General features: G+C 44.9%; 1 protein-coding gene across 1 annotated transcript; it reads left to right on the forward strand.

Annotated features, from left to right (window-relative positions):
* The first annotated feature begins 722 nt into the window (after nt 1-722).
* Nucleotides 723-17874, forward strand: galnt12 (UDP-N-acetyl-alpha-D-galactosamine:polypeptide N-acetylgalactosaminyltransferase 12). Its single transcript, XM_076301767.1, has 10 exons — nt 723-1682; nt 2232-2401; nt 3208-3397; nt 3899-4084; nt 4513-4630; nt 5393-5569; nt 10374-10505; nt 10831-10944; nt 12842-12997; nt 14833-17874. The coding sequence occupies exons 1-10, from the start codon at nt 1324-1326 to the stop codon at nt 14968-14970; spliced, it is 1740 nt and encodes a 579-aa protein (XP_076157882.1). The 5' UTR covers nt 723-1323; the 3' UTR covers nt 14971-17874.
* The last annotated feature ends 8131 nt before the right edge of the window (nt 17875-26005 follow it).

The raw sequence follows: 26005 nt of genomic DNA on the forward strand, positions 1-26005 counted from the left end.
AAAATAATCTCTCCCCTGATGCCAAATTTAAATGTGGAATGGTCATTCTTGGTGGAGGATGTCAGGCTGTTGAATTAATTATTTTAAGAAGAAGACCTAGATTTTGTTTTCAAGATGCTGTAGTCCAATGAAACGTGACATCTATGGGATCACGGAGAAGATTATACCTGTAAATTCACCAGGTGCTTTTTCTTTAGCCTGATTGTTGACATTTCACAGTTCTAGAAAATGTAATACTGTAATACTTTTCACATCTCAGGAATTAATAGCCTACATAAGTGCTGTGAGTTTTGAGTTGTCTATACTTTGTATCCAGGGCTTGGCGACTTAATTGAGTTCATTGCCTACCTTTTATTTTGAATGCTGAAATGTAGGTGGGTGGGTGGAGGTTAATGCAACTATAATCATGTGGTTTACAAACGCGTTAATTTTGTGTAAAACCCTGGAAGTTTTATGTTATGAGTCGGTCTACAGCTATACAAATACAAAAAGTGAAGTGAAAATTAACAATGAAGACATTGTCAATGCAGTTGTGTCATTGATGATCTAAAATAGCTAAGTTTGAGGATAGAATCATATATTTTTTGCTTAGGTAATGAAGGACAACTTTCACAAATCTTCCAAATAATTGCAAATAGTTTAAAGTTTGTAGCCTACAGCCTTGGTGCACAGCCTCCTCCCCCTTTACCAACTTCCTGGATATCCTGAACAGTGAAACACACACACACACACACACAAATGACTTGAAGGCACTGAATGTAACAGTGGTGGACACTTTCACTGACTTGACATGTTTTTACCGTGGCGAGAAGAGAGACGGTGGAACAGTGGGCTAGCGCTAACTGGATTAGGATTAGCACTGTCACCGTGTAACCCTGAAGAGACTTGGTGATCTGACCTGGATTTTTCCTCCAAGTGCTACTGTAGTTAGCCAACTTGCTAACTTAATCGGAGAAATTCTGCTTATTGACAGTCATACCTATCATTTTTAAACTTTTCACTAGGATTCATCGAAGAAGGGGTTCGATTCAGAAACTTCAAGCAATTTTAATCTTTAGTTTCTCATAGAATTCCTGCTCATAAATCACGAATGTATCCGGTGTTTCTATTGTCTAGATACATTGTAACTCTACCTAGTAATGCGTTCAACAAGTGTTCAATATGATCTAAAGTGTCAAACTGTAGCCTAATCAACGACATGGTTGGTTGTGGCTCCGTTTTCTAATAATCTGTTTTGCAATGCAAACGTGTCGACGACAATCAAGGACCAACACCTTGAATTAAGAGGCAACATTAACTCAGGATCTTGATACCCATCAGACCATGGCACTTTGCGGGCGTAGAAATAGGTCAAAAGTTATTGTTGGCATCCTTTGTGTCTCTGTAGTTGGATATTTCGTATTTCTGAAACGCAACGGAAACGATGTCGGGGTGGCAAGTCGACGTGGGGTGTCTACCAATGGACAAGAAGACACGGAATACGAAAAGTTAAAGAGCCCAGTTTACGAGAAACCACCATTGGATATGAGTGTACTGGGGGAGATGGGACGAGCTGTAAAGTTAGACTTGACTGGGGAAGAGAAGAAGAAAGAAGAAGAGAGTATCAGCAAACATCAGATTAATACCTACGTGAGCGACAAAATATCCCTCCATCGAAGACTGCCCGAGAGATGGAATCCACTGTAAGTCCTCTATATAGCCAACTAGACTCGAGACAACCATTTCAAAATAGTCTATCTTAAATTTAACGGTAACATTAAGCGGCTTCATTTGTTGATAAAGTGAAATGCACCGTAGCGCTATCGATTTGGTTATGTAGGCCTATATCTGTCCAAAACGTTTTTAATGAAATCTTAATTTGAAAGTCAAAGTTGGCCTATTTAGTTGGTGTCGCATCACTCAACACTCAACCTCAATCACAGTAGGCTACAGTTTTATGATCGAATAAACATGTCCAAAACAGTATACAAAATGTTATTTATTTACATTTTAGTTTATCTACACTATATTGGTAACTGAATTAATAGGATATAGTGAATACCAGTGTGCATATCACAAAGATCATCCAGACTGAGTATCAGTTAACTGAAAATGTGTGGTGCATTATCAACATCAGAGTAGAAGATGCAAGCCATTGCATTCCTATGGTGACTGTAACCAACACAAAATGCAGGGTAGAACTGGTTTTTCATCTCTTGTTCACACTCAACTCCATCTCTTCCCCATACCAGCTGTAAGGACCTGAAGTATGACTACCGCTCCTTGCCCTCGACGTCGGTGGTGATCGCCTTCTACAATGAGGCGTGGTCCACTCTGCTGCGCACTGTGCACAGCGTGCTGGAGACCTCACCTGACCTGCTTCTGCGAGAGGTCATCTTGGTGGACGACTACAGTGACCGAGGTATGGTCCAGAGGTCACTCTGGTATGGGGCAGATTTCAGGGTTAGGGTTAGTGATGGGGTTGGGTTCAAATGGAACTGGATGCTTGAGGCTCAGTTCTCAGATGCCACATGTACTGATAAACATGTATACATACAGTACATGCATTCCCTCATGCATGTAAGGTAAACATATTGAGTGAATGGTCAGAAAGGACAGTTGAATGCTGAGATGTGGCTCATGTGGACAGACGCGTGGATCCTGGAGATCATCAGCATGCCAAAGAACTGCTGCAGCATTGCATAGCATTTTAGTGCCAGACTGGCATTGCTGTATGAGTCTGAGGTCAAATAGAGCAGGCGGTGTTTCAGTGGAGTAAACGGACCGTGAGATGTGGGCTCGCTGGCCAACCTGGCACTGGGTGCTGCCCATTACTGGCCTAGTGACCTTCTGGGGTCATGAGGGATGGAGGTTCTCTGAAAGCTATCAAACATGGCAGTATGCCACTGACTGCTCCCTCCTGAGTGGGTTCATGGGAATGAATGAGAGAATGAAAGACTTGTAAACAGAGATGCAGCGCCTGTTAGCACCACTCTGTGGTGGAAGAGCGGTACTGCTGGAACTGCAGATGGTATGTGATGACTGAGTACAATGTGGTCAAAAGATTTTCCACAACCTGGAAGTGTTGAGTTTGTCTGTTTTAAAACACCAGTACTTATCCAGTGCATAATTGTGTGTGTGTGTGTGTGTGTGTGTGTGTGTGTGTGTGTGTGTGTGTGTGTGTGTGTGTGTGTGTGTGTGTGTGTGTGTGTATTGCTGTTGCCACAGAACATTTGAAGGAGCCCCTGGAGCAGTACTTGTCAGACCTGCGTAAGGTGCGGCTGGTCCGCGCCCGCAAGCGCGAGGGCCTGGTCCGCGCTCGGCTCCTGGGGGCCTCCATCGCCACGGGCGACGTGCTCACCTTCCTGGACTGCCACTGCGAGTGCCATGATGGCTGGCTGGAGCCCCTCCTGCACAGGTAAGAGACACAAAAAACTCATAGAACATTCTAGACCCCTCATCTCAGCAACCACCTGTTGTTTGCCATGGTGTGTGCTTTTATGTTACTGTGTAGACAGGGCGTTGCGATATTGGCCACTGGTCAAGAATGCTTGTGGAAGATTTCATAACTATCTTGAGAGTGTTTGGTTAAGCTTGGACTGAACATGTAGCTCAAAAAAAGACTGACAGAATGACTGCCCTTTGTACAGTCATTGTTATTCAGTCATTCTATCAGTCTTTTTTGTCAAACAGTGGTTCACTTACCATCTTATTAAGCTCCTTTGTTTTTATTTTGTTCTTACTTTGTTGTATGATATTTTATTCGTCACTATCAGTAGCTGTTTTACGACATCTTTTGTTTGTTCATGTTCTGTGCAAGTGGGAAATTTAATACTGCCTGTATACGTAGCTATAAAATAGTGCTTCAGCTTCATCTCTCTACTGAGTGAGTCAGTATCCCTCCTCCCTGTCTTGATAGGATCATGGTGGAGCCTACGGCAGTCGTGTGTCCGGTCATCGACGTTATTGACTGGAACACCTTCCAGTATCTAGGCAACCCTGGCGAGCCTCAGATCGGCGGGTTTGATTGGCGGCTGGTGTTCACCTGGCACCCAGTGCCGGAATATGAGCAGAAACGACGCAGCTCCCCGACAGATGTCATCAGGTGTGTGACACACACACACACACACACACACACACACACACACGCAGGCTCAATGACATCCATATACACCACACATGTATTTAATCTTCCATAGACATTAGCTGGGCATACATATGCAAATACACATATGCTTATGCATATTTATGAAGAATTATACTGGATCTGAACACAAACATGAGCGCTCACACACATACACACACACTCATTATTACACCAAAACTCCTAAGGTCACAAGTGCAATACGCCACACTCCATTTCAATGCATTCAGCAGCCAAAGTGTCCTTGAAATGTAGCACGAATAGAGTGCCAATCTATGCACACACACACTCCCACACACATGCTTTGTCAATCATGTAGCACTGTCTTGTATATGAATCTCTGTGTAGTTGTTCTATTTCTCTACCACACTCTCCTGTGTCCTCCTTAGGTCTCCTACTATGGCTGGAGGTCTGTTTGCAGTCAGTAAGAGCTACTTCCACTACCTGGGTACATATGACACCGGCATGGAGGTGTGGGGTGGAGAGAACCTGGAGTTCTCCTTTAGGGTGAGTTCGAGTTCTACGGCCTACACACCTCTCAGGTTGCCTGCACACACACGCCTTCACCCATGGAATCTCAGTGTGGTCGTTCTATCTCTATTTCTTTCTTTCTTTCTCTCTTTCTTTCTTTCTTTCTTTCTTTCTTTCTTTCTTGCTTTTTTCGCTCTTTCTTGCTTTCTTTCTGTCACTCTTTCTTTCACTCTCTCCCTTTCTGGAGATATGGGTTTGCCAACTCTATGTGACATATGACCAGTTCACACAGGGTGACGAGGTCAGTAAGTGGTTAACATGACGCATGACGGAATTCCGACCGAAGCTCAGGAATGGAACCATTTTAATTAACTTTAAGAAAAAACACCCACCAACTGGGATAAACAAGACATAGACACACACATACACACACACTTTTCCATTTCCGAGGAATTGCCAGAAAGGTCTTTCCTGAAACATCCAAACATATTTTCATTATAAGGAAACGCCGCTGTTATTGGCACGCGCCATTGCTTCCTTTCCCACGGGGGTGCAGCACAGGCCCCCGCATTGTCTCTGCCCTTGATTAGATCAGTCCGTGTGGCTAACACTCTCCTCATGGTCTTATGGCTCTCTCCCTGTGTGTGTGTGTGTGTGTGTGTGTGTGTGTGTGTGTGTGTGTGTGTGTGTGTGTGTGTGTGTGTGTGTGTGTGTGTGTGTGTGTGTGTGTGTGTGTGTGTGTGTGTGTGTGTGTGTGTGTGTGTGTGTGTGTGTGTATCCCGGGCTGTCCCCTGGCAGATCTGGCAGTGTGGAGGCTCGCTGGAGATCCACCCCTGCTCCCACGTGGGCCACATCTTCCCCAAGAAGGCCCCCTACTCGCGCAGCAAGGCCCTGGCCAACAGTGTGCGGGCCGCCGAGGTCTGGATGGACTCCTACAAGGACCTGTACTACCACAGGAACCCCCACGCTCGCCTGGTAAGACACAGGGACACACACAGAGACACACACAGAGACACACACACACAACCACATACTAATGCACACACACACACACATAGTCACACACGCATTCGTACCAGGAGCATAAGCCCAGATATTGCGTCTGGCTTACCAGGCTTGCAACAAGGTAATCCTGCACTGTCAGGCAACAATAGTGCTGTTGCTGTGTGTGTTTTCCTGTCTCTCCTTTGTTGTTTGTGGTTTTTGTTTTTTTCAGGCTCGAGCTTTATTTCTTTGCCGTCTACATGTGTTCCCTCACCCCCCGCTGGACAAACACGACAACACAGCATATCGTCTTTCTCTCCCAACACACAGCACACACACACACACACACACATACACACACACACACACACACACACACACACACACATGCACTCTCTCACTCTCTCTCTTTCACACGGAGAGGTAAGCCTTGGTGTCAGTGCACTGTAAAGCCTCCTCTGATTGAGTGACACTCTCTGGTTGATGTGCAGGGTGAGAGCACTCAAGGTGACACTGCAAGTAGTGTAAGATTACCAGAGAGAGGGGGAGAGGGAGAGAAAGAGAGGAGAGATAGCAAAAGAGAGAGAGGAGAGAGTAGTGAAGAGAAAGAGAGAGGAGAGAGCAAAAGAGAGAGATGAGTAGATGGAGAGGGGATAGATAGATAGAGGAAAAGAGGTTGCGGAGGAAAAAAGTTGAAGTTAAAGCTAAAAGAGCACAAGAGTGTGTGTGAGAGGGGAGTGAATGTGTTAGTGAGATGTGCCATCTCTAGGGAGTGTCCATGTGTTATCTAGCACCCGCTGCTCCGCTACACCTCTCCACCTCAGACCCACATGATGGAGCTGGACAAAACAAAATCTCTCTCTTTCTTTCTTTCTTTCTTTCTTTCTTTCTTTCTTTCTTCAAATTCAAATTTAATGAGCTTTACTGGCATGACTGTAAAATATTGGCAACGTGAAATTATATGTATGTAATATAATACAATACAATGAATTGTATCAAGAAAAAAAAAGGAAAATACATTTTTAAAAATCTATCTCTCCCTCCTTCCCTCACCCGCTCTCTCTTCTGCTTGCTCATTCACACACACACACACACACACACACACACACACACACACACCCCACTCACACTCATCTCTGCTCACTCTGTCTTACTCACTCTCCCCTCTCCTGAGTTTGCCACCAGTGGCAGGCGCCTCTGAGTGTGAGTGTGTGTCAACGGCAGCGATGGTGGTTTACTCAGATGGGCCTCCAGCCTCCTCTTCCTCCTCCTCATTTTTGTCCTCCTGTGAGCGGGCGTCTTTGTGAGAAGATCTCCCCTGAGCTGTGATGTACTATTTAGGTTGTCTGGAGAGCTCGTCTGGCACACCTGTAGGCCCTGGACTGAACTGCCCTGCCCTCTGCTTCATGTGGACGCCACAGGACTGCTCACAGTATGCAGCTCTCTCAGAGTGTGTGTGTGTGTTCAAATTGGAGCATATATCTTTGGCTAAGGGGTTGTATATGTGTGTGTGTCTATGCTCATACTCACAAAACTTGTGGAATCAAATTGGAGCATATATCTTTGGCTAAGGGATTGTATGTGTGTGTGTGTGTGTCTTCTAGAGCATTGGTTCCCATAGACTGGGTCGTGACCCACGGGTGGGTCGCAGGGGATTTTATTCGTGGGTCGCCAGCACAAATTATGTTGTGTAATAGGCCTAGCTTATACCATTTAACCAGGAAAGCTATCCGTTTTCTATTAGGATATAGTTTGTTTACCACAGTCAAGGCCCTAGAATAGCTCTGAAAATGGGGGCGAACGTGTTGCAGAGGGGACAGCGTGCATCTCACTCGCAAAACTGTGAGGCGCCTGTTATGGACCTCACAGTTGCAAAATGCAAGGGACATGAATCAGCACGAACATTAACGGACAGCTGCTTCTGTTGACCGATTAAAATCTAGTTATCATGCTGTCAACTAAAGCAGACATCCGTGTACAGGGCATGGCTATTCAATTTGCGTCATAGGCTGATAGTTTCGATTGTAGATGCACTCTTTAAAGTTAATAGCAGCCTCCTCACATTCATTATTATTTCGGATTTAAAACGCACACCAGTGCATTATAGTAGCCTCGCAAACTCTACTATGCTAAAGTAAAAGTGCATTATCTTTTGGCTATTGCGAAAAGCCTCTTCTTCTGATATTTATTAATTTCACATTCTTACAACAACATAGCTTGTCACAACATCAATACACAGCCTTAGTATCAGGCCTAGCAAACGTTTAACTCCAGAGAAAAATGCGGATTCAACTTTCTAAAGAAACCTCCAGAAATAGGCTACAATATAACGACTTGAGTTATTTGCTATGTTTACATCGGAATTAACGGTGTTATGGATCCATTTGTCTGCAACGCAACGTAGCCTACAACATCTCTCTTTAGATATACAGGAACAGCTTACTATATTGAAGAGTGACGATTGCGTAGCATGCATGCATATCCCCATCAGATGCGCATTAAAACGTTATCTTTAGGTAACTTTCCACGCTGATGGTGCTCAAAATGCAACACAACTGTGTTCAAAGCAGGATAAGGAAAGGTTGTGTGTTTGTACAAAACTGAGCGAGAATTTTATAGCTTTGAAAATATTTAACATTGTTTCATGTGTAATTGAGATGGCAGAGTTGTGGGAAACTGAGTCAGTGTATCACCAATCCCTGTAGTAGTAGGCCAGTCTTAGGCGCTATTATGTATCTAGATATGGCCAGATTCTCTGTAATTCACTTCCAAGGAGACTTTGTGCACATGGGCGGATTATGAACTTTTGGGCCCCTTGGCCCACATGTATTAAGGGCTCCCCATTAATTGTCGCATATGTAGGAGGGGGGGTTTGGGGGTCCTCCCCCAGAATTTTTTTTAAATTTGATTGATGTGATTTCCTGTATTCTGGTGCATTTTGGGGATGGCCAATACTAAATTCAATCAGATTCATAGCCTACATCCTGATTTGTTGATATTGAGGCAATGATTCCATGCAAAGGCTTGGGCTTTAGGGCCCCCTGACCCCTTGGGCCCCTGGGCCGTGCAGCAATCCATCCCTGTTTGTGCGCATCCCAGGTGCTGAACAAAAAAAGGTCAAGTTTTTTAGGAAAAAAGTTTGCACACTCCTTGGTATTCTTTTGTAAATGTAAATGTGCCAAATGAGAAAATAAACTCAACAAAAGAATACCAAGGAGTGTGCAAACTTTTTTCCTAAAAAAACAGATTCTCTGATATGGCACTGTAGAATGGTTGGGGGGGACTTGTGGCCTAAAACAATATTGGTGGTTGCATGTTAGATCTGTAGTGAAATAGGTCGCGATGGTCTGTCATTTTTAAAAAGTGGGTCCCCTGAAAAAAACACTGTTCTAGAGAATGATGATTTTTTTCATTTAAATTGGGAATTGCAATAGAGCCGGAGGGTTGACTATTCAAAATAGTAGTTAGTGCTGTTCGCAAGTGACATAGACATGTGAGCGTGTGCAGGCTAATGCTATTAATAGCTCCATTGCACAGCTCCTCGAAACAAGACCCTAGTGGTGCTTTTCTGCCTCACCTAGTGACCTCCACCTTTCCCTCTGTGATGGATCACTTCCAAACCAGACACTAGCGTCTAGGGCCCTCAACCCCCTACCCTCCAACAAAACATCTGATCGGCCAATTAGAGCGCAGTTTACAAGCTCCACCACATCCATCTTCCAGCCAGAGCTGGCCCCGTTTGGGTGCGGTTCTGAGCAGATGTTGGACGCAGACAGCCCCGTCTGCAGCAGCCCTTTGTGGGCCTATAGCTCATCGGTAACGACCAACAACCCCCCACACCACCCACCACCACCCTCTGTCTTGCTTATAGCCAATCAGAGATCTCTAAACCTTTGTCTATATCAACCTGTGTGTGTGTGTGTCCTCTCCCCAAATGTCTGTGTATTTGTGTGTGAGTAATGGTAAAGCTACGAGGAGTAGAAAGCAACTGGGTCTAGTGGAAGGTGGGGGATGCTCAGTGGGGGTCATTTTATAGGCCAGGGCAGCTGCAGTTTACCTCTTTGCAGTGTTTACGTAAACAACACTAGGCCCCTAAGATAGCGGAAATAACTCTCCACGCAGTAGCAGAGCTGTGGTGACGTAGCTTTGTGGTATGGACGCCTGTCAAAACAAGGAGGTCATTTTTACGAGGTAGTGAGCACCTCTGGGACCAAGGCCATCCATGGCTTCTAAACTTTAGGGTGGGGTTGGGGGGATAGAACATGTGTAAAACAAATCATATCATCAGAAAATAGACCTTTTGCTGAAATGGCAGAGTCAAGGGACAATGTCTGACCGCCTAATGTTTAAACAGATCCATCTCTCCAGTATGTCCTTTTGTCTAGGGGACTGACTGACCGGTGCTGGCTTTGTGGACGGACGTGCTCATCTGCTAGGCTCACGGCTAAATAACGCCAGCATATTCATCCATCATTAGATTAGCATATCATTCTTATTGTCCTCTCAGACATGCAGTGAATTGGCATGGCTGCTGCAATATCGCTTAACACAATTACCCTCCTAATGAGTTTGGCAGTTTATTGCCTCATTTTCTCTCTCTCTCTTTCTTTCTTTCTTTCTCTCTCTCTCTCTCACACACAGACACTCTCTCTCTCTCTCTCTCTCTCTCTCTCTCATTCTCATTCTCACATTGGCTCTGACAAGGTCTTTGGTGGAAGTGAACCCAGCGTGTCCTTCATCAGTGAGTGTAGTGTTATGCTGTCACATCATTGGTCGGTTGTGTCTTTGTGTCCAGGAGGCGTACGGCGACGTGACGGACAGAAGGAAACTGCGGGAGCAGCTGGGATGCAAGGACTTCAGGTGGTTCCTGGAGAACATCTACCCGGACATTCATGTTCCGGAGGATCGAGAAGGATTTTTCGGAATGGTGACTGTGGTCATGTTAAATTATGTTGATGTCAACTTTATACAGTACTACACTAAACCACTGCATTGGGAAAATTCCCCTCAATAAGGCTTTGTTCTCCACTTTGGCGCAATCATACAAGATCTCTTTGCCTTGAACACACTGTAAGCTGTCAGTTTAAGTCATCGGACTGTACCCAAGTAGAAGGTATAAGGTATACCTACCTATATAGGTATAAGAAGTTAATCTTATCTTTAAACTGTAAATGAAAGATTCCTGCTGAGATTATATTAAAACTATAACAGGATTATAGCGACATTAACCAAGGTCTTTGTTTGGTCTCTAGCTGAAGAATCAAGGCATGGCCAACTACTGCTTTGATTACAACCCACCTGATGATCACAACGTGGTGGGCCACCGCATCATCCTCTACCCTTGCCATGGCATGGGCCAAAACCAGGTAGGCCTCGGACACCTCATCCAGACCTAAACACCCGCTACCTGAGGCCAGGATACGCTTTTGACTGTGGGCATGAAAGGAATTAGTAATCCGCCTCATCACTCTCTTGAAACAAGTAGGAAGAAAGGCTGTCATTTGTGCTATATTTAATATTAAAGGAATTATCCGGAGTAAAATGCACTTTAGATCAATTTACGGATGATTGGGAGTACATACGTTGAGTTGACACCCAAATCATGTCATTCGGATGTGTTTTGAGAAAGTTCGATGTTACCGTTTTTAGTCAAAACTCGTTAGCCTGGACGTGACGCGGGCATGTCATTTCGCCGCTACAAAACGCTATTTTTATACCTCTTCTACAGTTCCAAACAACATCACACTTATGTGGTAGTGAGTAGAGGGTCCCTAAAGCCAAACGAAATTGTGAATTTCCAGAGCGTGTTACTCCACACTCAGCAATCGACTCCTACGGACTTTCCCCTGAAGATGGCAGCAAAGATGGCAACATTTCCGGAAAGGTACTGGTTTGATGAAATTCATTCTGGACTCTCTATCCGACCACATAAAGACCTCGGGATACTTCAGTTTGGCTTTAGGGACCCTCTACTCACTACCACGTAAGTGTAATGTTGTTTGGAACTGTAGAAGAGGTATAAGAATAGCGTTTTGTAGCGGCGAAATGACATGCCCGCGTCACGTCCAGGCTAACGAGTTTTGACTAAAAACGGTAACATCGAACTTTCTCAAAACACATCCGAATGACATGATTTGGGTGTCAACTCAACGTATGTACTCCCAATTATCCGTAAATTGATCTAAAGTGCATTTTACTCCGGATAATTCCTTTTAAGACGACCTAGTTGTCCTTTTTCAAATGTGTTGTTCCACTGCTCTTAAAAGGCTTGACTAGTTGAAAGGAAGTATTATTTGGACTGCAGACTTCTGGTATTAGTTTCACTTGATCCACTGTCTTGTAAGCTATCTGTTATTATGGGTGTCGTTTAATAACAGATGACATGCTGAAACCAGCATGCAACTGTAAATCGGCACACCATTCACATTCATGCGTTGTTTCCCTTGGCTGTGTGTAAATATATACTCTGTTGGCAAGCAAGCCCTGCCCCCACATGAGAGCAGGGTTATTTATTGTCTACATTGAAAACAATACATCATCGCTTTTCCCTCCGGTGGCTTGTGGTCAACACAGTGAGGCCTGGAGCGTTCCATATAAGGAGCCCTTCGCTTGCCCTCTGGTATTCTGGGCCTTGCTGCGTTCCCTCGCCTCGCTGCCCGACCTGACCTGTGTCCGCACTCTGATTCTGACTCACCTCACCATTTCCTGATCCGGTGCTTGGTGCCACCTCCAACAAAACAGAGCCACCCTGCCCCATCCACACACACTTACCCGTACAGATAACCCTAATCTGGGCCATTAATCACTGCTTCCCATTAATAGGCTTGTTCATATCTTGAGTGACGCTACTATTAAAATGGCATTGAGCCTGTCGAGGCAGTGGCCGTTGTCGATTGTAACTCGCTGGCTTTGTGTTCCCACCGGCTAACAGGCGGAGGGAGGAGTGGTAGCCACAGCAGCGGCCATTGGAGAATGCCCGTTGTGGATGTTGTCCTATAATGTAATTGGGCTATTTGCATGTAAGACAGTTCTATGTGCGTTGATGGTCCCAACAGGCCTACTGCTGAAACTGTAATGTGATGTTTTTACCCAATTTACATGTAGCTTTTCTCTGAGACGTGCTAAACTAACAGAGATATTCACATAGGAGGATCATACCATTGTATGATATTTTATTTTGTGTGTGTGTGTGTGTGTGTGTGTGTGTGTGTGTGTGTGTGTGTGTGTGTGTGTGTGTGTGTGTGTGTGTGTGTGTGTGTTTAGTTCTTCGAGTACTCGACGGACCATGAGATCCGCTATAACACACGGGAACCAGCAGGGTGCGCTGTGGCCGATTCTGTCTCCACCTTCCTGACGGTGCACCTGTGCAGGAAACCCCGGCAACCCGTTCCACAGGAGCAGCAATTTGTGTTCAGAGAGGTGAGAAAACACACACACACACACACACACACACAGAGAGAACGAGAGCAGGGGAGAGGAACAGACAAAAATATATATACCGAAACAGAAAGCAAAAGAGTGTGAGAGAAGGTGTCAAGTAGGAAGAAGAGAGGGCCTGGAAGAATACAGTACAGACAGACAGACAGACTGACAGACAGACAGATACATAGACAGACAGACAGACAGATACATAGACAGACAGACAGACAGAAACATAGACAGACAGACAGACAGACAGACAGACAAAAGCATAGACAGACAGACAGACAGATACATAGACAGACAGACAGACAGAAACATAGACAGACAGAAACATAGACAGACAGAAACACAGACAGACAGACAGAAACATAGACAGTCAGACAGAGAGACAGAAACATAGACAGAAACATAGACAGAAACATAGACAGAAATATAGACAGACAGACAGACAGACAGACAAAAACATAGACAGACAGACAGACAGATACATAGACAGACAGACAGACAGAAACATAGACAGACAGACAGACAGAAACATAGACAGACAGAAACATAGACAGACAGAAACACAGACAGACAGACAGAAACATAGACAGTCAGACAGAAACATAGACAGAAACATAGACAGAAACATAGACAGAAACATAGACAGAAATATAGACATACAGACTCTGAGAAGAGACCAGTGGCACAGTGAGGAGAGACAGATTTATTCATGCGGCAGAGTTTTTCACTCAGAACAAATGACATTACTAACCAGCTAGAGAGAGAGAGGGATCAGAAGCTGTTACAGAGGGGAGGGGAGTGTGGAAACGTCCAATGCAAAGGGGAGAAATGAAGAGAGGCACAAACTAGTGACACAGAAAGAAGAGAGGGGGGAGGGAGGGAGAGAGAGAGAGAGAACAGAAGAGAAGTGCCTGAAATGGAGAAGTTTGAGCTCTCTGGAAATTCCCTATTAGAACAGAATGAGAAAAAAAAGTGCCCTGGCGGTTGTCTGGTTATTTTTTTATTTTTTTCTTCCTACTTTGCTCCCTCCATCTTAAACCTTATCCTTCCCTGAAGCACTTGGTGAGCTGTCATGGCCCAGACACTGCCACAGCTTGGCACGGCATGGTGTTCAAGCTCAGGTCGACTGAACCTCTCGACTGCGCAGTGGTGAGATGGTGGAAGGCCCTCTAAGCTCTCGCTTAAGCCCACCCCCCCACACACACACACCCACCCTCCTACTCTATTGTCTGTTCCTTCTTGGTTAACTTCTGTTGCTTTCCTTTTTCTTCCCTTTCTCCTCTTCTATCTTTTATTTACCTCTTTGTCTAAATCTTTTCAAAAGCCAACTCCAGTGGGTATTTACTCCATAAACACACACTCACTCACACACACACACACACACACGGACACTGTTACACAAACACACAGACTTACACAGAGAACAAAGGCTTGTCATTTTGGGATGGACAGGCCGCACAACTCAGCTCAGTCAATAAACATAACCCCAAGGACTCATGCAGACTATTGACAAACCTGAGCCTCACAGCCAGAGAGCGCATGAAGGTCTATGGGGGGGAAGTTGCGTAAATACTGGTATCGACACTCACATTCACTTTAATATCCATCGCTGGACCATTCCATCTAAATGTAAATGGGTGTGTAGGCCTATGTATAGAGGTTTAGGATCATTCACAAACGGCTGAACATTAGCATTTCAAATATGGGGAAGCTCTGGGTTTATTTATGACTGGCCATTGTGCAATGCCTCAATCGACCCCCACTGGCGGGTGCCTACTGGGTGCAGTCATGTGGCTAGTGCGTGATGTGTGTTTTCTCAATGGCAGGACGGAAGCCTGTACCACGTGCAGTCTCAGAAGTGCGTCCAGGCTGTGGCCAAGATCGATAACGGCGGCCCGGGGCCCGCCCTCAGACCCTGCTCCAACGTGCCCCACCAGAAGTGGTTCTTCGAGGAGCGGTCGTAGAGGTGTGAAGTGGACCAGGCCGGAGTGGAGTCCATCTCAGACTGGACCGAACCACTCAACATCCACACCATCCAGGGCATTGAGGCTGAGGACGAAGAGGAACACATGGGCCCTCTCTTACCTTTAGGGCTGTATGTTCTGGATCTCAGTCCCTGAATGGTTCAGGGACACTAGACACAGCTTAGCAGTAACACCTGCCATAGGTAGCAACATTCACAGAAAGGATACAGCTTCAAAAATAAGTTAAACAGGTATCAATTTTTGAGAGTTTCAGACTGCAGAAGATTGTTATTTTGTGGTAATTTATCATTGTGATTTTTTTTTATGACACTTTTTATGACATAAGAATCAACATATATTTATGTACGTTTTAAACAAATGTCTTTTACCGCAGTACAGTGACATGTGTCATGTCATCTTCCCTATGACATAGGCAGTGATAGGCTGGATAATTTACACCTTATACCTCTTGAAAAGGTCTCTCTGTGGAGGAGCAACAATCGCTAAAACAGTAGCCTATTCATGTGGATATAATATATTTCATAAAGCAGGAAGTCAATATTCTCTGCTGCAACTACTGCAGAGGCTCAAGAGTCTGTCGTCCACACATGTGGAAGGCTCCATCTTTGCGTTCAAAAAACGTCCACCCATTCACTAGTGCAGTACGTAGTGACTAACCAACATATGGTTATTTACTATATAGTACACTCTGTGAATGATTAGATGTTCGGAACACAGGCTCTGCCTTTTCCCTTGACCTGCTGATTGCTGCTCAGCATTGTTAGATCTTTAGCTTTAGCTAGTCTCTCCTGGAGCACAGGTGGAGGTTGCATGGCTGTTCTGGGTATTTCAGGCAGTGCACTGAAGAGAAGCCGAGTAGTGACGGTCAGTGGAGCTGATGTCAGCTTGTCTTCCCAGACAAATACCTCTAGATGGTGCCAGTGCCTCCATTTGACTCCTGTTTACATCTAGAATCCTCCATGTTCTCACCATTAGCTGTCATTTGGCCACGTCCATCTGAAGCTATGCTGTATCATTGCTGGGTGTATATTTATTCACTCACAAGTGCTAACTCCATTCCTCCACAGAGTCTGTAGAGCCTTTCCATTATTACCCTGCTACAGATACCTCTCCTTCTCTAACTACTGGGTAGGACATGAGTAGGTCTTACAAAAAAGCTGGAGAGATCTCAGCATGCAGCCTGAGAGACTTGACCGCAGGCTGGTTCCTGAACCTGCCACAGTGCTGTTTCATGTAATGTTGATGCTGGTGCTTTTCTCTCTTTTTTTTGTTCTTAATTTTCAATCCTCTGTATCTAAAACAAATCAATAATTGTTTTATTTCTGTTTTCTTCATGACTGTAGAATATGTATCACTACTTTTGTGGTGAGCACAGGTCTTGTTAGTGTTTTTCTATTTTTATTTTCGTGAAATGAAGGTATACAGACAGGAATGAAGAGATTAATTTGGGATTTATGCATTTAGGAGTGGAAACAGGAAGGAAGCATGGAGCTTAGAGCAGTCGTAATGGGATCCGCTCACAGGAAAGACGTCTCAAGTGCCTGACTGGATGTATGCAGTGATAACATGCCATCACCCCACACACATCTGCTTTCCATAGGAATCGCCGCTCACCCCACACCACCTCCCACACACACACACCACCTTCCCCTCCCCTCTCCTCAGTTTTTTCACGTAGAGTAGCATGCAGTGTGTGTGTTACAGTACATATGCTATTGACAGAGGTTGTTGGGGAGGGGGGTATAGGAGTCTAACAGCTAGACATCCCCCACACACTGTGAGTCTTAAAGGCTGTGACAACCACCAATTAGAGACCAAAGGGCTCCACAATGGACAGATGTTTCTAGTCCTATCTGCACACAACCACAGTGCTGTGAGCATGACCCGAGTAGAACAGCCCATTTTCCATGTGGAGGAACCCGACGCCGTTCATAGATACATCTGTCAATCAGATCATTGCTATTGCACTGTGGGAATCTGAGGGCAAGCTGGAAAGGCTGGAGTCTGAGACTGGAGGGTTAACGAGCGAATTGGTGTAAACGAGTCTTGATTAACGACTTAATTAGTGGCTAGGGAAAAGGGCATCTGTTTGGAGAATCTTAAAGATACACAAATCATTGGTGTCCTCTAAAGACAAAGCAAAGCAAAACTGAAGTAAATAGGAAGTGGAAAACATACAATTAAGCTTGTTTATGCAAGGGGTTTTTGTTTTCTCAATTTGTTCTGCTGTTGTTATTTTCCCTTAGCAAAGCGAAGATGAGATTGATGAGAGCTGGATGCAGTATTGCTTGTACTGGCAAAAGGATTGCTCTTTGCCAACAGTTGAATATGCACTTTTAAGTCTGCGCAGAGATGCAGATGCAACGCGTAATGAATTTGCTGGATGTCGTAATGTGAAAACATGTTTCTAGCCTTTGATTTATTATGATCAAGTGACGTGTTGCATGCTCTATATCGACTTTACAATCAGCACAGTCCAGGTATACATGCACTTCTATGCAGATTGGAGATTTACACTCCTCTTTGTTGGTTTATGGTGTGTTGAATTTTTCTACCAGCTGGGGAATTTTGTAGATCAATCACAACTCCATGTTCAGGCCCAGCAGTGTAAAAAAAACATGTGTTTCATGTTTCTGTGTAGGAAAAATCACTATGCTGAAATTCTGCTGAAGTATGTTGCTGTTCTTCCATAAGTGCCCTTAACACACCATAGGAATTGATTTAGCCTTTTTGTGCACTTTTGCAATAATGTAATATTTTGTGTATCACTTACATAAATTTACTGTACATGTTTTTTCTAGCTCTGTATTTTAAATGTACATAAGTTGCAATAACAGTTTTCAACAGTTAACATAAAGGTAAATAAATACATTATTTCAAGAACTACTGGGAATTGGTCTCATTTTAGATATGACGTGGTGACAGATGGGGTAGCCGTGACCTACTGGTTAGGGCTTCGGGCTTTTAACTGAAGGGTTGCCGGTTCGATCCCCGACCCAGTAGGAAAAATGTGGGCGGGGGAAGTAGTTGAGCACTGCTCTCTCATGCCCACATCCATGGCTGAAGTGCCCTTGAGCAAGGCACCCTTACCCCTCACTGCTCCCTGAGCGCCGCTGTAGCAGGCAGCTCACTGGTCTGTGTTAGTGTGTGCTTCACCTCACTGTGTGTTCACTGTGTGCTGTGTATGTTTCACTAATTCACGAATTGGGATAAATGCAGAGACCAAATTTCCCTCACGGGATCAAAAGAGTATATACTTACTATACTTACTTACTTATATGTCATCACTATCCGTCATCATTTCGATTTCTCCTACTCACCCATCCATCTTTATTGATTGTAGGATAAGATTACTACTGTTTCCATTTATCAAATTTCCATTCTCTCTAGTTTATCGATTTTCAAATTTGACATTTAACCTTTGGCTCCCTCACTGCAGGCATGCAAGAGACCAAATGCCACTGTGGCATCTGGATTTGACTTTACACCTAAACCACATCTCCCCGTCTCCTAAGAACAAATCCAGAGCTCTGCGCTTCCCTTATCCTTCTCTTCCCTGGAGAGAGAGAGAGAGAAGAAAGACTCCTTATTTGCAGGACTATTTGATTAGTTTGAACATGTGCATCAGGGTATATGGAGGAGCTCATGCCAAGTTCTCTTTCTCTATCCCTCTTTCCCTCTCCCTCTCTCTTTCCCTCTCTCTGTGCCCTGCAGTCATTCTGAATTACTCATTCATGATGCCCGTCTGTTTGATATTTCATACCATGCGTGGGCTTTCTTTGTTTCGTGTCATCTGCCTCCTTCTCTGGTGGCAGGAGGGGATTAGCGACCCTCATAGCTAATACTCACTCACACACACAACATACACACACATCATACACACACATGGAAAGACACACAGAGGGTTTTTGCAAGGGGGGACCTGTCGTTGGCGGAGGAGAGCCTAAATGAAAAATACTCTCCCCTAAGAAATAAAAAATAGAATAGAAAAAAAAAAAAAATGGTGGCATTTCTAGAAGTTCACTGTAAGCCTTCAGATTTTGCCAGTGTTTAATGCCAGAAAGGACGACTCACCACACCAACACAGGCCTAGAAGGTTTTTACGCCTTACCATCATGCACATTTACACACACACTCATGGTCTTTTCTTAACATCAGAGGAGTGTGTCTATGACGCTTCTTAACTAAAGTCTAAATGCGATTTAGATTAGGGAAAAAAAGAAAGAGAGAAAAAAAAACAGGAAACGACATCATGAATTTCAGGAGTAAACCTGGAAAGGAATTAAATGATTTATTCATCATGAAGAAAAAGAATGAAAAGACAGAGAGTGAAAGAGAGAGAGACAGACAGAAAGAGAGGCTCCACAAACGTAGGTTTGCATTTGGCCTCTTAAATATTGAAGCAGGCCTCGATCGCCCACGTCCCATGTGCTGGCCGCCTGAGTGGCTCTGGATCCGCTTGCTTTGTACCATCCTGTCTGGTGGCGAGAAAGACGGTGGCGCTCTGACCAATGGATTACAGACAGAGAGAGAGAGAGCAAGGGAAAGAAAAAGCAACACAATAAGCTCATTCCTCACTCATCAAGTGCCAAAGCAGTGGTGGTGATTTGCTTTAAAAAATAAATGAATAGTAATAATAATAATAATCTATTTCACATTTTACTTGCCTGCGAGCCGGAGGCTCTTTGATCCTAGCTTCTGTTTGCTTTCTGTTGTTGTTGTTGTTTGTGTTTACTTATTTTTGCTTCTTATTTTGAACAGGAGAAAATATTATTGTCTGAAATGTTAGCGCAACCAAAGGAAAATAAAGAGAAAAATTCTCATTGAGCAAACCCGATTTCAGTGTGGAATAGATAATTACAAGGATACAAGGAAGTTTATTGTCACATGCATATAGTTACTGGAAGTAAGAAATGCAGTGAAATTATGTCTGGTGTCAGCCTATTTGTGCATTTATGGGGGGGGGAAGTGCAGTAGAAGAGGGGTTTAGTAGATTAAGTGGCAAGGGCTGCATAAGAAAGGTGGGGGAGGATTGGGATTGGGGGGGGGGGCACCAACAAGGAGCACCCAAGAGCAACAGGGGCAAGGAAAAACTCCCTTACCAAGGAAGAAACCTTGGGCAGATCCACGGCTCAAGGGGCTAACCCAGGGGTCTTGGTTTGTGTGTTGGGGGGATGACAGGGGAGATGGGATAGTGTGCTGTGTATGTGGGGAGAGGGCAGTGTGCAATATGTGTGTTGGAGAAGCTTCCTCATGAGACAATGTGCTGTGTATTGGTGGGGGGGGCAGTGTGCTGTAAGTATGTTGGGGATGTGTGTTGGAGAAGCTTCCTAATGAAATAATGTGCTGTGTATGTGTGTGGGGGGGGGGGGGGCGCAGTGTACTGCAAGTATGGTGAAGGGACTTACTATTGTAGGCAGAGTACTGTATGTTTGATGTATGTGAGTGATGACAGTGAAGATGTGTGTGTGGGCGGGAGGGGAGTGGAGCAGTGACTGTGTGTGTGTGTGTGTGTGTGTGTGTAGTGTGTGTCTGGGTAGGTGGAAGCAGTGTGCTGTAAGTATGTAGAGGATGTTTGTTGGAGAAGATCCTGAAGACAATGTGCTTTGTATGTAGGGGGGGGGGGGGGAGGCAGTGTGCAGCAAGTACGTAGAGGAGGCTTACTGTAGCAAACAGTGTGCTGTATGTATGTGAGGTGATGACAGTGATGATGTAAGTGTGTGTTTTTTGTGTGTGTGTGTTGGGGATGGGGGTGGGGGGGGCAGAAAGGCTAGGCAATCAAGGACATGGGTAGATGGAGGAAAAATTAAAATAATAAATAAAAAGTTCTATGGAGATGTGCAAAAGTTGGAGAAAGTCAGATATGTGTGTGTGTATGTGTGTGTGTGTTTTGACGTGTGATGAAATAAGAAAATAAATAAAAGGTCTGTAGCATAAGGAGAGGGATGTAAAAGTGCTAAAAGTCTTGTAGGTGTGTGTGTGTGTGTGTGTGTGGGGGGGGGGGTCATGAGTGCTGAGGAGTGAATGAGTGCAAAGTCAGTATAGTGTGAGTTCAGAGTTGGGAAATGTTTGAGAGTGCTGAGGAGTGAATGTGTGCAAAGTCAGTATAGTGTGAGTTCAGAGTTGGGAAATGTTTGAGAGTGCTGAGGAGTGAATGTGTGCAAAGTCAGTATAGTGTGAGTTCAGAGTTCGGATGGACTGGGGATAAAAACTTCTCCTGAGTCTCTCAGAGCCTAAATACAATTTTTTGGAAATCTCTATTACATGAATACTTACTTACAGTAGTGCATTGCAATACCACAAGTTGTACCTACATGTATCATGGCATAAACAAAGATTTCCACTCTTGTGTGAGGTCATTTTTTCGCCAGATTGTGATTTTTTTTACCAGTGTTCCAAAGCAATTGCTTCAGAATTCTCATCTGAGCAGAATTCTCGTCTCCTAGGTGACACAGAAACAAAGTATTTAAAGAGCAACAGAGGCTTCTGTGAGCTCTGTTTTACACTGAGATCCCCAGCAGAATTCTGTCCTCATCTCCACCCGATGGAATTTGTCATACGGAAAACACAAGGTAGGCAAAGACCAGTGGTCAGTGTGAGAGAGAACTATTCAGACTGTAACCCAGTGTGTTCTTTGTACAAAGGTTTACAATGATTGTTTCCTAAAGGATGCTGCCAAGCCTGTATATTTAGATCAGGCCATTTACCGAATGGTCTGGAGATTGCTTTTAGGCAGCATCATTAGCTCTAATCCCATCCACTCCCCATTCCCTTGACAGCATTATCGGGCTTCCATTTCGATGCTTTTCTTGCCTCCACTCCTCCCTCTGCTGCTCTGAGCGTTTTCTATCCATCTTTGCACTAATTGCAGCCTTTTTTTCTTCCTCTCCTTGCCACCCCCATACCAATCTGTGATTTCTTGTCAAAGCCATACAAGTCTGCCATTTGCTATTCATGTGTTGTCTCTTTCATCTCAGAGTTTGGCCTCTCCCCTAAGCGCCAGTCAAGGAGTCGGAGTGGGAGGCTGAGCCTGTCCACCCCAGAGGGGCCTGAGAAGCTCGCAAAAATCAGGCAGCCAAAAGCAGGTATTGTGCTGCGGCCAGAGATAACACTAATCACACCGGTACAGTCCGTCACACCTGGCAGCACAAAGGAAAGGCCTTCTTCATACACACACACACACACACACACACACACACACAAACAAACACACACACACACACACACACACACACACACATTTATTCAAAATAGAACAGATGGATTTATGGCAAATAAAACAGTACACACTCACAGAAAATAAAGAGTATTACAATCTCTAAAAAAAATATATCTTAAAAACACAGCACCTTGTCCACAACAGTGACATGACATATTCTAGGGTCTTCTTTTGTGACATCACTGTCCTCATCAGTGATGTTACAAAACCCTAATGGCAGGACTGCATAGATGCTCCACAGAATTTTGCCATGCCAATAAACCCATAGCCAGCCTTTTAGTACAATGAGCCGATGTATAAGCGTCAATAACCATGGACGGAAGACCAAGAAACGAAAGGCGAATGCCCCTGACAAATCAGGTAGGTCATTACATGACGCTATTCTGTGGTTGCCCTTTTGTTATTTATTACTATGTAATACCAACATATTGTGAGAATATTATGTAATTAATCAAAAGACACTAACAGGATATTAATCTCCGTGTAAAAACTGACCATGGTCATTTGATGGATTGACCAGTTGGAATTTTATGACATTTTAAAGGTCAAAGCAAATTAAATACACCTTTTCTTGGTAAAATAGGCTCCAAAGAATATGATCAGTCTTTTAGTTATATATCAATATTTTCCTCTCAGAAACAGAAATGATTGAATGTAGAGCTCTGTTAAGCCAGAGTGAAAATCTTGTTTCTATTCCTTTCTAGGGTGCAGGAGCCTTTCTGACTGTTTAAGCGTGCAACCCAAGACCACTCCAAACCCCCTGCTGGCCTCTACCTCCTGTAAGGCGTTCACCTGCCAGAGCCAGGGCACCTCTCCCTTTGGCCCTCCACCTCCACCCAACCAGCCTGCAGAACCCCCGATGGAGGAGATGGTCCACAACTTCCTGCGGACGACTGAACGTGGCCTGAGCCGCTCAAAGCACCTCAGCACTCCAATTCAGCCCAAGCCAGCCGTCTTCCAAGTGCCCCTCCACGCTCAGGGCCACCAGATGAACCTCCAAGGTTCGAGCATCCCTCCTCCCAGCCCCGAGGTCCTGGGTGGGGACGTGGACCCCCTCTTCATCCGGGCGGTGACCGCCGTGGAGATGGTGTGCGGGGAGCGCATGTACAAGTGCTCGGCCTGCCTGCACTACTACCCCGGGCTGAGTCCACTGGTGCAGCACATCAGGGAGGGCTGGCGGAATGGCTTCAGCTGCCGGGTCTTCTACCGCAAGCTCAAGGCCATGCGGGACCGTCGGGTCGCCACCAGTGCTGGCGCCGGTCCAGGTGCTGCTAACGGTGTCCCGAGCACCATGACGATCTCCGGGTGCACACCGCAGCCGAGCACCATCACCACCACCAGCACCACTCCGGCTGCTATGGCAACAGAAGGCGCCAAGAGCCAGACAGTCAAAGAAAAGAAGATGGAGAGGGTTCATGAGTGGCTTGAGAAGTCTGTCATGTTGCCCCAGTAAAAAAACAACTAAAAAAAACAAAAACACAAAAAAATAAATAAATAAGTATAAAACGTAACCAGAATGATGACACTTCTTGCTCTGTATTGCTTATTTTCAGCTCTTTTCTTTTTGGGATGGGTCGGAACTTGGATTTTTGTGTACCAACTGTCATGAAGCAACAGTGATGCAAAAATCGAAAATGCAAAAAAGGACAATGATCAAAATCAGGATGATTTCCTTGGATCAATTCTTGGTGTATTTTAGATTTGCTTGAATCAATTCTTGGTGTATTTTGGATTTGCTTGGATCACTTCTTGGTGTATTTTTTTTAGAAAAACAAAAACAGCTTGAATTATTCAGCTATTATGTGGATTAATTTGCATAGCTTTTTCAATTCCCTTCACAATATAAAAATGAACTACATTGCTTTTGGAACAAGGATCTGTGGCCTTACTGTACTGTCAGCAGGAATCTTCTAGAAGAAGGACAAAAATAATCTCCATGGTGATAGAGGAATGAGCACAGTCAGAACAGATATCACACTTGCTCTGCGGAGTATGGAGTCTGTTCGTCTTAATGTCCCAAAACGAATGTTTCTGGCAGATCCTGTCAAAACAAGTATGTTCCATTTTCCGAGGGGCGAAATTCTAGTCGACAGATCAGAAACACTCACATTTGGAGGGTGAACGTTGATAACAGCCTGTTGTTTTAAACTAAAATTATCTGCATATGCATAGGCAAACACTATAAATCACACATAAAGGAAAAATGTAGTGTTGATTTAAGGCTGGATTTAAAAAAATGCTTTAAAAACTCTAACAGTTGCAGCACTCAGCTCAGATAATGCATATTCTAAGAATGATATTGTTATTAAATTACTATCATACATATTTTCTTATGATTTGTGGAATGAATTCTTCAGTTCCTGCTTCTGGCGTGTTTTTAGACAGTTGTGCACCGTAGCCTACCTTTCCAGCTGTAGCCTTATTATCTCTGTTTCAACTAGGAGGCATATGTTACTAATTCTACTGAAAGCCTGATGTTCACGTAGCCTAAGGTGAAGTCTGGAAGGTGATGCAACTAATGCAACATGTGGGCCTTTGTGTGCTTTTTCTAAATCGGAAAAGAGGTTAAAATAGTTTTGCAACTTGGACCCCTCTGGACCCTGAAATCCATCGATATCGGCTGAAATGCCACATTACATTTTAATGGGTAGAGAGTACAATTGAACTACAAATTCACCCGGCCTCCACTGCCAAGATGAAATTCTGAATTTAGACATAAGAACACAGAGCCCCAGTTGGAGCATGTATTGTGTATTCTGTTGGCATACAGCAGTTCTTCTAGCTTTTGAATTTTATACCAAGATGATGATAATGGTGTTGTTGACAATGACGGTGATGACCGGGGTTGTTTATTTATATATTATTATTATTTACATTTTATTTATGTTCTTTTTTATATATATTTTTTTTCTCTACTCCTTTATCAGATGTGGTCCGAAGCTCTGTCGCCATTCCTCCAGTGAAGTGGGTAGAACATGCCACCACCGCCGCCATCCCCCCATACCCCCCGAACCCAGCCCTGAAGCGCCTCCCGACGATGCCTGAAGACCGCCACCACCACCAGTCCCCCCACTACCACAACCAGCGGCATCCACAGGAGCCCAGGGGCCGCACATGCTCAGTGGAGCCCCGAAAGGAGGACCTACTGGACTTCAACTTCCTGCGCCAGACGTCGGCGCTGGAGCACCAGAACGGGCAGCTGATGTACCGCTGCGCCAGCTGCCTGTGGCCCTACCCGAGCCTGGCGGTGCTGCAGAGCCACGTGGCCCTCAGCTGGCAGGACGGCTTCAGCTGCCGCGTCTACTACCGCAAGCTGCGCGAGATGCACCAGCGCTCCGCCTACGGCTTAGGTGGATATGGAGGCGGAGGTGCTGCTGGTGGGGTTAGAAGCAGTCAGGCCTGGAGGGTGGCCGGCTCCGGTGAGCGCAGGGGTCACCTCACCGTCAGCATCCCCAAGACTATCCTGGCCCGCCGGGAGAGCTGGGACGCACCTCTGACCCGCCTGAGGAGAGGTGACCAGAGTGGGCTGGAGGCCGAGCGGGAGCGGGATAGGGAGAAGCGGAAGGAGAAGGAGGAGGACGGCAAGGTGCTGACCCTGGACCTGGTGAAGTCCGTGCAGAGGACGAGTGCCGTGCACAAGTGGCTGATGGAGATTGAGCAGCCCACCGCGGCGCTCACGAAAAAAACTACCAACATAAAAACGTCCATCAGTGACAAGGACACAGACCTTTCTCTTTCAGCAGAGAAAAAACTTGCACCCTCTCCTTGTCCTAGACCTAGATGAACTAGCACTTA

The sequence above is a fragment of the Alosa pseudoharengus genome, unplaced genomic scaffold, assembly GCF_046254945.1.
Source record: "Alosa pseudoharengus isolate Yale_2024_CS ecotype anadromous, Long Island Sound unplaced genomic scaffold, YU_APseudo_1.1 YU_APseudo_1.1_scf_23, whole genome shotgun sequence".
In the NCBI taxonomy this organism is placed as follows: Eukaryota; Metazoa; Chordata; class Actinopteri; order Clupeiformes; family Clupeidae; genus Alosa; species Alosa pseudoharengus.

Bases quoted from the DNA above. Each gene is read 5' to 3' on its own strand.
- galnt12 (XM_076301767.1), top strand. From the start codon at position 1,324: ATGGCACTTTGCGGGCGTAGAAATAGGTCAAAAGTTATTGTTGGCATC. The intron at 4,085-4,512 runs GTGTGTGACACA...TGTCCTCCTTAG, and splicing joins TCCCCGACAGATGTCATCAG to GTCTCCTACTATGGCTGGAG. The intron at 5,570-10,373 runs GTAAGACACAGG...CTTTGTGTCCAG, and splicing joins GGAACCCCCACGCTCGCCTG to GAGGCGTACGGCGACGTGAC.